Source organism: Lissotriton helveticus, chromosome 11 (assembly GCF_964261635.1).
Source record: "Lissotriton helveticus chromosome 11, aLisHel1.1, whole genome shotgun sequence".
NCBI classification, from domain to species: domain Eukaryota; kingdom Metazoa; phylum Chordata; class Amphibia; order Caudata; family Salamandridae; genus Lissotriton; species Lissotriton helveticus.
In genome coordinates, this window is record NC_136072.1 from 891,272,342 (window position 1) to 891,286,083 (window position 13,742).

General features: G+C 45.3%; 1 protein-coding gene across 2 annotated transcripts in view; it reads right to left on the reverse strand.

Annotated features, from left to right (window-relative positions):
- The window catches only part of FBXW8 (F-box and WD repeat domain containing 8), a 529,940-nt gene that overhangs the window by 52,805 nt on the left and 463,393 nt on the right, over window positions 1-13,742 (reverse strand). For both annotated transcript variants that reach the window (XR_013602517.1, XM_078667126.1), the window contains exon 9: window positions 784-957. Coding sequence is in view for 1 of the 2 variants with exons in the window: in XM_078667126.1 (XP_078523252.1) it covers window positions 784-957 (174 nt within the window). In the remaining variant the exon portion in view is untranslated. The remainder of the gene's footprint in view (window positions 1-783; window positions 958-13,742) is intronic.

The window sequence follows — 13,742 nt, forward strand, 5'->3', positions numbered from 1 at the left end:
GCGCATTGTTTCACCAGGCAATTAATATGTTAAAGTCCTGATGATGATCCCCTTGTAATTAGAGCGCGGGATCAAAACGTCGACCTTTCTTAGTAGACATACTGTGGACCATTGTGTATTACTGTTTGTATGTTCTGCTCTGGGAAACACTGATATATTTTGTTTACCCTTACAGTGCCCAGGTTGCTCCCTTCTCTGTTGCCTGAAGTACCTTCTTTTCATTTTTTCCTTTTTTTTCTCTCTCTATTTCTCAACTTTTAAGTACGGCGCAGGATTGTGCCTCCAGCAAAAATTGTTTGTTGTAAAAATGTATTTAAATCCTTAAAAACACTTGAATTAATTAACATTAAAATTCCTTCTTGGCTTGGCAAGGAAACCATATAGTAGCCTATTGTGGTCTATATAATATAATTACACTATTCTTCTAAGCTCTGGACCTTTGCTTTTCTTAATGACTGATACCCATGGTCCGTAGCTACCAATTGGGTCCCCCTTGTTTCCCGAAATAACTAAGACAATGGGTAGCAAGAGCAGTAGCAGGGGTGGCAAGGGGAAGAAAGGCGCAGTAGCTGTTGTTCATAAACACCGCTAAAGACATTTGATATTGGAACTTTGACTTGAGTCCTCACAACCTGCAAATGAGCAATATAAAAGAGATAACGGAAAACTGATAGGATGCTGAAGCATACCAGCATAAAGAACAGGGTCAAGAAAGGAAGGATCGATGGACAAATATCTGTGAATAAAGAATTACAAATTCTCTTTTTTTCAGGCATACTTTACCTAGCATGTGTCTCCCACAGTTTGGTGCCCATTCGTTGATCCCAGACGCAAACCAGTCCTTCCTCTCCTCCGCTGACTATCTTCCAGTCATCCATGCGGGCTGCAGTGACGCCCAGCTGGTGGGCGTAGAGAGAGCACAGGGAGCTGTTGGTCCGGATGTCATACACTCTTACCCTAAAGACCAGAAAGTAGAAAAAATGCTTCAAGAATGTGTAAACAAACACAAAGGAAGGCACTGTACATGTATAGTTTATTTAATGATGCACCACACATGTGAAGGGCATGATCATTTTTAACCCCTTCCTGATGGAAGCATATTGCCATCATTGGTAGAACATCTACACCAGGATCATACATGTGACTGAGGGGCTATGTGAACCACCTTTTGGCCACGTCAGGAAACATCTATCCTGAACACATGCTTGTGATAACATAGGCAAGAGAAGCTGTGCAATGTCACCCCCAATGCGGAGTTCATTGAAGGCTGAGATGTCACAGTTGTAAAGGTTTAACACCAGGGACCGTCATGGTATAAGGCACTTACATTAGCCTCACCTGATTATCATTGTAAGGCATGGACAACAAATTCACTTACTCACTGACAAATGACATCAATGTCAAGCAGTCTCAACACTGGTTACACCAAACTCACTTTATCAATGATGTAAAGCATCTCTATGCTTTCACCTGTGTCAATGGTTGGGCAGTTATCTTAAGAGGGCTCAACTTTGCAGCCTACCAGGCACCCAGACCATGTTCATGTGTTCCAGTGGTACATGGCGGTTGCACAGACAAAACCTGCAGTTTACTGACACGGCGTGCAGAAGTAATTGCAATGAGAGAGGTCAAGGAAATTCCCTAAGGGTCAAGGTAGTGCAATTGCGTCAGTGTCTCCTGCAACAGCACACGCGACCCCATACCCCCGTTTTGTGGCAGTACCACCTGATGGCTGCAAGGTCTGTCAAAACTTGCACAGGACTGCCCTTGATGGACGGTAGAAAGGACTTGAGAGGAAGCAGGATGGCATGCAGTCTCAGAAGATTGATGTGGTGCCTCTGCTCGAACAGAGACAGGTGCTTCTGCTCTCCACCTCATCCATGTGGCCTCCCCAGCCCAGTGCCAATGCATCCGTCACCACTGTTAGCTCTGGACGGGACAGGGAGAATGGCCTGCAATAGGTCAGATTGGAGTCCTTCATTCAACATTAAAAGTGCTGCCCACCTCATCTTACATGCAGATTTTGTTTGAGAGACACCCCAATGCTGAGTTCATTGAAGGCTGAGAATTCAACTTAGAGCCTGCATGCACCAATGGGCATGAGGCACCAGCAAGATACATGAGGCAAGGAAACTAAGAAGCCTCACACATATTGTGGCCGGAAGGCTGGACCGAGCCTGGAACATTGGATCATATCCTGAAAGTCCCAGGTTCGCTGTTGGAGTAGAAAAGCATTGAATGCCACAGAGTGCAAAACAGCCCCAATAAAGGGAATCCTCTGCACAGGCCGAAGGTGGGATATCTGCTTGTTGATGGGGAACCCCAGAGAAGGTAGGAGTAATATGGTCATCCGCAGGTAGTCCTTGACGGACTGTTACAAGCCCATGTACAACAGCCAGTCATCAAGATATGGTAGTACATTACCCCAGACCTGGGATGATAGGACATGACCATCAGCTGTGCAAATATCAGGGGCCCCTTGCAACCAAACATCTGTCATCAAAGGTTCAGACGCCCTGTTAACTGGAAAATATAACTCGAAATTGGGACTAGTCTCTGATGTCCCCTTAAACAACTTCATTCTGTGGCTGGGAATACCAGTTCACTTTTAGGTGGTGTTTTTGGTGTGTGTCGATCATGTTTAAGCTTTGTAACATTTTTTGCAGATCCTCAGCTACCTTGACTCAAACCCAGTAAGTTGTCCCCTTGTATGCCTGATCCCTGTGAAACCAGGTCAAAGGACAAACATGAGTGCACTTAAATATTGTAGCATTGTGTCTAGTACATTATGAGAAGGGGACTGAGCCCAAACATTTCAGAGGCCAGCTTCGTAATTGTAATATTTTGACAATGTCTACAGGTGGGCATTTGTTATAATTGCAGAGACTTACTACTTGGTGCTATGAACAGTTTTGGTTCGTACTTCGGTCCCAGAAGGTGCTATGACTGTTTTTTCGGTTGTTCATTCTTTTACCTGTCCTACATTTCCACTATATGATTGACATATTTTCCTGTGAATATTTTGTCCCATAGTACCAGAATTCCAAACCTTCTCCCACCTCCTGTAGAGAGCCCGTATGATCAAGCAAGCTATGGTTCAAGAGACAAATGCAGCAAGTTTATCATCCACTTGGAGAGCAATACTAGCGGAGACCCTGGGAAACCTGTGTATATATACATAAGCAAACATGCCATCAAGACCCAGGAAGTCAGAAGAGTTTATTGTAGCAGCATTTATCACTGAGTAGGAGATGATCAAAGACGGCATTTGGCTATGGATGTAAAGAGGACAGCATCTGTAACCCTGAATCACTGCAAAGTGTAAAGCAGCATGTTCGATGTCTGGGCTCCAAGTGATGGGAGATGAATGTTCTATAGTTACACTACTCTGACCATTTCCTGTGAGGCTCCTCTCCACACAAAGTAATCACTCTCTAGGAGGTAATGACCTTCTCCCACTGAGATCCGGTGTGTGCAATGTTTTTATGATGCGGCACACTTGCTTGGTTGTTGACTGGTGAGCTTTTGCTTTCGCCCTAAGGTACATTATCACAGGTAATGCTAGTTGGTGCTGAAACCAGATGCGCGTATTTCCTGAAAGTGAGACCAGCATTGCCCTGGTACCTCGCAAGCATTTTGCACACAAGTGCGTACCTTGAAAATAAATATAAGAAGGTTGTGAGCAAAACACTCCTCGCATCAGCAACATTAAGAGACCCCAAAACAGGATTAGTTTGGGTTCCCAAAACCCCCCAAAAAAGCTAAAAACGATCGCCACAATTGGGATAAACAGAGTGGCTAATCAGACAACAGACGAATGGTCTTTAAAACATGATACTGGCCAGAAAAAAACAGAACAAATAATATTCAGTGTGCGTGTTAAATCTCTGGCAACAAATCAATGAAACCACCGTTTCCCTTGCTGACTTATTGCCCTCTGCGCCTGTGTAATAGTTTTTAGTTTTCTTTCTTTTTTGTGGGGATTGGGGGGATAATTATTTTAGCAAGCTGCTCCCCCGGTGGAGCGGGGACTGGGATTTGGCAGCGCAGAGTCTCCGCCTCACAATCTGATACCCAGCGCTGAACCGGCGCGGCACCTGCAGTCTGATGTGTGGCACCAGGAGGAGGAAGCCATTAGGTCCTGGCCCATCGCCATTTTGCGTCTCTCTGGGCAGCGCCTCAGACACGGTAGATAACTTGCCAAGAAAACAAAGCCCAAAAACTGGACCAGGAGAGTCTTTGAGGCAGTTTAGGGGAGGGGTGATAATCGGCTAAATAGGCGCTGGAAATTGCTCGTGTGGAAATATGTTCTTGTCGCCCGAGACGCACCGCCCGTTCCAAAGTACACCTCTTATTTAATTTGGCGCTTGGAGGCCACTCATCAATTAGCAAGATTCATCCCAGAAGTTACGTTCCTGGATCCCGCAGAGTGGTGCCAATGATGCAGAGCAGATTTAGGAGGGGCCGGGAAAGTGCTTCATTAAAAAAGTAACGAGGGGCGAAGCTACCAATGTGCAGCAGGCGCAGGGATACCGGGGCCTTCTGCACCTCGTGGCTGCGTTTAGCTACCCAACTGTGCTTAGTGAGGACACTTCGTTCCTTTCAGTATAGAAATCCATCACAAAACTCAAACGGCCAAAAAGCGCGCGCACAGATACTTCTGTCACGTGATGCCAACCCTGGCACCGGCCACACGTTACTCACTACTTTATTCTCGGACATCACGTCAGCTGCGCTGGCACGGTCGGGGACATAACTTGTGATGCAGGACATGATGGCGCAGCGTCTGATCTGTCCAGGGACTGCGGAGAGTCCACAGATCAGAAAGTAACTTGAAACAAAACAAACCTATAGTCCGACACTGAGGCGAGTGAACACCCAGGACAGGAGCATGCCCCAACACGCATCCGTAGCTTTCCGTTTACACACAGAGCAAACACTTGCTTCCTTGCTTTGGGCTAATTTTACCCGTGGCATATGACAAATTGGTACGCGGTGGTCTTGGCACACGTCAGGTGGTTGTGTCTTCACGCGCCTGGAGGTGCCTGGTCTCTGGTCGGCGTCAGGCAGAACTTGCAGTGACAGTTATCGTACGTCCTGCAGTTTATTGGCGTTTCAAAAGCCCCCAGAAGTATAATCTCCCGTAATACTTTGGGTTTTTTTTAAAAGAGAAAACATAGTAGTTGGTTCCATCCTATAGATGAATCAAATGTAAAGTATGCTGCAAAAAAACTACCGATACTTATTTATAGTCACATTTTTTCTAAACTCAGTTTTGGGTTCAGACAGCTGTGTGACCCGGTTGTTGACGACCATCGACCTTTAAAGGAACCAGTTAACGAGAAGCCTACTTGAACAAAGTGAGGCAAACGCACGAGCTCTGCTGGGCTGATACCGAATAGTGCAGCCGAACAGAAACAAAAACCTGCAAAGCAGCAAATCTCATTAAAACATGCAAATCGTGAGAGAATTTTCTTCCAGAGACAGAAAGTCTGTAAGTGCAACAGACAGCAGCACATCTATGATTGCATTAGGACAGTCCCCAGTGATGTCTGCGTGAGGGTTGAACGCATGATGTCATCTGACACTGCCTGTGTGAAATATTATGTGACAACCAACACAATCTGCAAACACCATGGCTGCACGGAAAGGCGTCCAGGCAGTAGATAGATAGTGTGGCTTCCTAAGACGTCATCCCTAGCTGAGACTGAGAGCAAGGGAAGGCCTTGAGCCAGAACTTCCGCTGGTGCCTCTCTAAATTCTTCAAAACTCTCGCGTGCCCAGCCCTCTCTTCTCTAAAATTTCCCTTCATTCCTTTCACAGGTCGCTAGATTTCAGGCCATCTCATGCTCATCTCCAAAATGTCACCCGCATTGGCTGGGTGTGTTTTGAGGGCTTCTGATGGGATCCACAGAAGATTAACTTAGAATGGTAATGCATCTTTTTCGGTTGTGCTCACTGCTTCTGGTAAATCTTACAGACCCTTTATTACAGAGTCTGTAGATTTAGTTGGGTCACCACTTCAAGACTCCTACGTGGCCACCGTACATACTTTAAACAGGTCTCTATGCAATTCCTTATGGTGTGCATTTTCGGCGCTTCTCAGAAGATGATTTTCAGGGATGTTCGTGGATTGCACCTACAATTCGCCTGAGTTATTATTTACTGAGGTTAATAAACATCAAATCAATAAAACTAATGAAAAAAACAAATACATTTTATAACTGAAGTTGAAAAGAAAGAGGAAAACACCCATCATTGATCCTCACAACATAAACTAAACATTAATCACCGGGAATGCAAACAACTTAAGTTAGCTCGTGTATTACCACAATATTACACTTTATTTCTCCCTTTGTCTCCTACAAATGTAACAAAGTTAAATAGTTGCCTGCCAACATTACACACAGCGACAATCCCCTTTACTAAAAGAAAGGTGAATACAACTTTACTGGACATTAATACACAATATGTAAATCATTCACCGAAAAATGAGACCAACAAAATTATTTTAACTCCTAACACACAAACAGAGATTCTATATGGACGGTTCTCATGAATTTAACAAAGCCAGAAAGCAGCCTGCAGTCATCTTCCCAAAAGATTGCCCGGAGTGTATCGCTGCAAGCCCAAATGTCATATTTCTTAAAGACGGTAAAAGGTACAAAAGATGTGTATGCTGGTGAGTTGGGCAGCAACATAAAACAAGGGCGATGGTTCAATAATCAAAGTTACAAAATCCACAACCACTCCCTCTAAATATTTTTTCCAGGGATGCCTTATTTAACCAGGCCTAACCTGTAAGACCAGAAGTCAATTTTGACACAGAGTAAAATGATTTACATGATATGACAGATGTTGTTCTGATAGTAAGCAGTTATTACTATCATACTGAGGTTACTACCTTTGAATTTATCGAACTTGTAAATACACCTGAGGGCCTTTATCTTTTGCATAAGTAACCTTTTAAATTGCAAGCATGAGCCCTTCAGGTACAATTCTTCTGTTGGGTGCGTGCCATATTGAAAGTTTTAATTCATGTATTATTGGATAAAGGATTGCAATGTCTGCCAGAGTTTTAGTCTTACTGACCCCCCTCACCCACCCCACTCCACCACACCCCACATCTGCAAAACTTGCTCAAAACCAAAATCTCAAAAGGTCACTACAGAGCAACAGGGACTGATTTGAAAGTCAAAATCCTAGTTTAATTTGTGCTTGACTGGAGGTTGCTGGCAGGCTAAAGAGTGACTGGAGTTTGCTGGCAGGCTAAAGAGTGACTGGAGCTTGCTGGTAGGCCAAAGAGTGACTGTTGTTTGCTTGTAGGCCAAAGTGTGCCTGGAGCTTGCTTGCAGGACAAAGAGTGCCTGGATCTTGCTTGTTGGCCAAAGAGTGACTGGAGCTGGACGGTAGGCCAAAGAGTGACTGGAGTGTGCTGGCAGGCCAAAGAGTGACTGGAGTGTACTGGCAGGCCAAAGAGTGATTGGAGCTTGCTGGTAGGCCACAGAGTGCCTGGACCTTGCTTGTAAGCCAATGAGTTTGCTTTGAGTGCGGTCTAGCTATGGCCCAAAGTTCCCAAGAAAGGCCCACAGCCCGTATTTTAAAGCAGGGGAGAGCTGGGATTCTATGACCGTAAACAGTAATTTGAAAGACAGGCTCGGCATATGCTATTATAGTAATTTCATAGCAAGCTAAGCAATGTGGACTCGGAGGCTAGATTAGCTACATGTGCATGATGGGGAAACATCCTTTACAACGCAACATTCACCACGCAGTGCCTTTACAACGCAGGTTTTTCAACGCAAGTCATTACAACGAATTGCGCTGGGGGGGGGCGCTCTAGGATAGGTAATAGTTTAATTTACTATCCAAACCTTCCCTACTATCCACGGGGACTGGAGTTGGAATAGTAAATTAAACTATTTACTATCCCGCACCCCGTTGAAAAACCTGCGTTGTAAAGGCATGCGTAGTAAACGCATGCGTTGTAACAACGTACATCCGTGCATGATGTGATCCTTTCTCATTGCTTATCAGCGAACCCTTCACCTATTTACTTGGATTATCTGTAGATCTCCAGCGATTGTGCCTTCACTGTGCCTCTGGGTGGATACTGCTTATACATTTCCTTTCGGATGGACATTCATCAGTTGAGTGGACTGCAGAGACCTTCTACTGAGATGTTTGTGGATTTCTGTGATTGCTCCTTCAGTGATTCTGGTTCGACCCCTTTCACAAAAAGGCAGTTGCATTAATGTACTATCTAGGGGGCTCCACCAAAACCCCATAGACAACTTGGTTTTCACATTAACTTTTTGCACCAGCTGCACCCCTAACAAGAAGCGGATAGCACACCGGCCATGCTGTAGGACTAGATATGTAAAATAAATGCTATATAAAGTACACTTATTATCCACACACATACTTCTATAAACAATGGGCCTGATTCACAAAGGGCCTCTGCACATGTGGCAGAGGCCCGCAGTCATGGCGGGGGCCCTTCACTCGTGTCGGGCTCTCAGTACTGCAGTCGTCATTGACAAAGTCCCGCCATGAGTGCTGTGCCACCTGCCACAAGTGTGCCCCCCTACTAAGAGTACGGAGGCCCTTTTCTGAATTAGGCCTGAAATGTGCAGAGTAGTGTTTACAGAGGTATGTCTGAGTAAATAGGTAGGCTTTATGCAGCATTTATTAGTAGTGCATAGTAGTTGCGGCAAGTTTGCAGTGACACGCCAGACCCAAGGTACAAATGTAATTCTATAACCACACACATCTACACTCCAGACACACATGTTAATTAGTAATCACACTGAGTGTTTTACAATTACACACTCGGGCCAGTTGCACACTATACAAATGGCAGGTAACATAGCCAAACATAAAAAGAAAGGGATGTCATGAGGTTTGATGTAGTGTGGATCAATATCCACTAGATATGAGTCAGGCGAAGTTAGGCGGAGGGCCCACTCACAAAGTTTCTGCATATCTAAATACCACGTACTTGCGCAAATCACCAATAGGCTACTATATTGGCTCTATCCATGCATAGTTGCATGATGGGAGGGTTCTTTCTTCTAGGTCAGGGTCTCCAAACCGGTCCTGGAGGGCCGGATCCATGCCAGATTTTTAAAATAACTACATGTATGTCAATGGGGATATGCACAAAATCTGGCATGGATCCGGCCCTCCAGGACCGGTTTGGAGACCCCTGTTCTAGGTGGTCAAGCAGAAATGGAACCTTCTTGCCTGTTGTCTCTTTGAGGAAAGGGTCCTGAATGTCACCAACATGATGACTATTGGTGATACCAGGACACATATTCTTTGTGTGTCATTCCAGTGAAGATAATGATGATCACTGATATGTTTTGTGTATTCTCAAATAAAATATTTATTTTTGATACTAATAAAAGCACCAGTACTTTAAACAGTCCTGTAACATCCAAATGCATTTTTACGACACAAAGAGTACTCATCAGTTACTCTCTGTTTTTAACTATATATTGAAGGGGGACTTCCTTAGATTTCACTTATGCCCATCTTCATACATTTTTAGTTTTACTTAAGTGAATAAACCATGACAGAAAAGTCCAGAGGCATGTCTACTAAAAGTCCATGCAATGCAGGGCAGCAAGCAAAGTAGCTGCACTGCGTGAACAGGAGAGAGCTGTACAGCACCATATATACTAAGATATTGCGCTCTTTAGGTTTCTACCTGTGCTGGCGCACTTGAGGCTGCCTAGTACCAAAGAAGGCACCATTGCACCATACTGCCAGGGTGCCTGAATTAACAGGCAATTTCTTCTTTGCATTTGTGATGCAGACTGCATCACCCATACAACAAGTATTTGCAATGCAATAGGCCTCGCATTTGTGAGAGTTAAGCAATTGGCATTGTAAATGGTAATATCTTTAACCCCTGTGTTTTGTTTGGAGTGTTGTGGTTTCAAGTGGTGTGGAGTGGAATTATGTGGGTTGTATTAGAATTGTTATTTGTGGGATTGTGTGGTATGCAGTGTATTTGTGTAGTGGAATTATGTGGTATGGTGAACAGAGGTGAAAGCTTCAGAAAATAGAGTAAGATAGAGAGGGATAGGTAGTTTGTGCACGAAGTGCTGAATGAAGTCTAGACAGAGGATTAGCAAGAGTGTGTGAGAAAGAGAGAGAGAAGTGAACAGCAGGCCACAGAGGTATAGAGTGTTTGTGTATGTAGAAGACACCAGCAGAAGAGGAGGACAGCATGGGTTTGAGGGACAGAAACATTTGAAAAGGCACCGGAAAGATATTGTGCTCAAAGACTTGAAGTGAACCATATCTCATAGAGGCGGGAAGAGTGTATGAGCAAGCGAGGTAAGAGATGGTACAAGAGAGAGAGAGAGAGAGAGAGAGAGAGAGATGGCATGAGAAAGAGAGAGAGAGAGAGAGAGAGAGAGAGAGAGAGAGAGAGAGAGAGAGAGAGAGCGAGAGAGAGAGCGAGAGAGAGAGAGAGAGAGAGATGAGTGGGAGGGGCCCCAGGGAGGGTGAAGAGAGATGTTGACTAGTGCACACAGCGAGGAGGTAGCATGTATGTGAAGGTATTATAGAGAGGAGATAGATACTATGTGGGAGAGATGAAAGGGGCAGTGGGATTGCAAAAAGAAAGGCGGTAGTGGGAGTGTGAGGGAGGGATGGGTTGTATTGGAATTGTTTGTTGTGGACTTGTGTGGTGGTGAGCTGTGTAGTCGAAATATGTGGCATGGTGTGCTGTAGAATTATGTGGATAGTAATTCAATGGTATTAAGTGTAATTGAATTTTGTAGTGCAGTGGTGCTCGGTGTTACTGAGGTGGTGGTGTGCTTGTGCGGATGTGGTGCTGAGTGATGCTTTGGTGGTGCTGTGTTCAGCTGGTGCTGAGGTGGTGCTGCGCTAATTCTGAAGAGGTGCTGCACCGAAAGCAGAGTTGCTGCTGAGGTGGTGCTGCGATGGTGCTGAGCTGCTGGTGCATTTATACAGAGATGGTGCAGAGATGGTGCGGTGCTAGTATTGAGTGATGCTGAGTAGATGCAGCGCTGGTGCTGAGGAGATGCAGCGCTGGTGCTGTGAAGATGCAGTGCTGGTGCTGAGTGATGCTGTTGTGGTGCTGAGGGATGCTGTGGTGGTGCGCTGAGGTGTGCTGTTCTTGTGCTGGGGCTGCTCTTGTGCCGAGTACCAGGGAGGTGATGCTGAGCGTTGCTGAGGTGGTACAGAGAGATGCTGAGATGATGCTGCCCTGCTGCTGAGTGATGTTTTGTATGAATGGGGACAACATGCTTCTCCGGCTCCATTTAAGCGGAAAAACAAGGCTGCTGGGTTTTACTGCTCATTGTAGTCATTTCTCCACTTGATGAAACCCTGTTTATGGGAATATGAACCCTTCAGAGTAGAGATGGCCAGAGCTTATAAACAGACACAACATTGCTGGGCCACTTACAAGATCAAAAGAGGCTCTAAAGACGATCAGCGATATTGATTTATGCACCGTTTCAGTAACATTCCTCTATTTATTTCACTACTTATCAGTATAAACATATATACTGCAGAGGTATCATTACTAGTCGCCCAAACCAAAGGCACTGGAGTTTAACCCATTGACCGCAGTACAGATAAGACTGTTGGAGAACACAGTAGCAGAGCCTTGTCTGCGCTGCCATGTTTAAAAAGAAATTGTTTTTTACTTTACCTCTCCCCAGAGAAAGCGAGCTCTCAATTGATTTTTAATTGTCCGGTACGTCAATACAGAGACACGGCCTAGAATGCGCGTGCCTTTCTAATCATACTAGCGCAGGAACATGATTCTGTCATTGGTAACTTCTAAACAGTCCTGCAGTTATCTGCATTTGTGCTTGCCTTCTTTTGAGCTGTAAAGAAGCAGGCATCTAAATAGGAAATTAGATTCTGCGGCAGGTTCTTTTTTACACCTGATCTCGTAGGTGTTGGCCGAAGTGCGCGCAAGGGTCTGTACATACGCCAGTAGGTACACTTTATCAGCACTGACCAGCGCGTTTCTCTATCCCTGGCCTGCTGTCAGTGATATGGTGGTTCCAGCGTGGAGTTCACTGGCTGGTCAGCGCAGGCATCGCATTCCTGTTGGACCAGAAAGAGGCTTCCAATTTAAAATCAGCTTACCGGGCACGTCTACATTGGATCCTACAAGCGTCCGTGATGTTTTCCATAGATTTGATACAAAAAGACAGTCTCTGAACAGACCAAAGGCCAATTTCTGTCTACCGCACTACTGAAGTGTTCCCTAAGGGCAGGGCCGTTTTGACAAGTGTAGAACAGGGGAATGGACAACTTGCCAGAAGCTCTTCCACCCAATCAAGGTAAAGATTTGATTCATTAAAGATTTTTTAACTACATGATCTAACTGACTCCAATTGGGTACAAAGGACAGAATACGTCCCAGTCACCCCGAATAGGACGGGTATGCCCAGACGTGGGTGCCCTGCTCTCCATGCGACTAAAGTCAAGCTATCCTGGCTGATGAGGGGTAAAACCCCGAAACCGGTCCTAGGATGCTTGTTTGCAGACCAGGGAGAACCTGGCTTGGCAGTTTGGACTGAACTGTTTCCATTGGGCGCAGAGTCAAGACTGATTTGCATATGGCTGGGTTCAAACTGGAATGGCATGTGGAGTAAAAAAACAATTGATTTAGGCCCAGATCTCTGTATTGGGGTAAATGTTATACATTGTGCAGCATTCTGTCCATCAATTGTTCTGTTTGCATTTGTCACCCAGAGTGGGACGGGTATGCCCAGACGTGTGTCCCGTGCTCTCCATGCCACTGGAGTCAAGCTATCCTGGCTGATGAGGGGTAAAACCCCAAAACTAGTCCTAGGATGCTTGTTTTCAGTCCAGGGAGGACCTGGCCTGGCAGTTCAGGCTGGACTGTTCCTCTTGCGTGCATGGTCAAGACTGATTTGCATATGGCTGGGTTCAAACTAGAATGGCATGGGGAGCAAAAAAAAGATGGATTTAGGTCCAGATCTCTGTATAGGGGTGAATGCATGACATTGCTCTGCATTCTGTCCATCAATAGTTCTTTTTGTATAATGTACCTGTAACCTTTGTTTTTTTAAGTGAATGTCTAATGTTTAAAAAAATTCTATATCTAACTATAACGTCCCTGTAACCCTTGATTTTTCCAATGAATTTTTCGTTTTTTTAAAGCTATTTCCTAACTTTAACTTCTAAAATGCTATTTCCTAACTATAACCTTCCTGTAGCCTTTGTTTTTTTAGAGTTAATTTCTAGGTTTTTTTTAACCGTAAAGTAATATTTAATTACTATGAGTTATTCCATACGCTGCCGCACAGCCAAGGTTCTGACCTGCGGCCAGGCCCTGGGGTCAACCCCATACATGCAGCCAACCCCGCATTGTGCACGGCCTTTGGCAGTGTGCAGCAGGGTGGGTTGGCCACAGGACCTGGCCTGTTGCCAACCCCCTAAAGACAGCCAACCTATAGGCCCCCTACCCGGGTTGATTTTGACCTCAGGGACCCCATAGCCCGGTGCATTATTGATGGGGAGGGGGCACAGGCCGCTTTTGGCCCCAGGGACCCCATCCTGCAATATATTTCAGGGAGAGGGAGCACACAGCCCCCAATATCAGCCCCAGGGACCCCATCTGCAGGGGCCCTACACTATATTTAATGGGGATAAGGCACGCAGCTCCCACCCCACAGCCAATTTCAGCCTGGTAACCCCTTTTCTTGAGGCCCAGGACT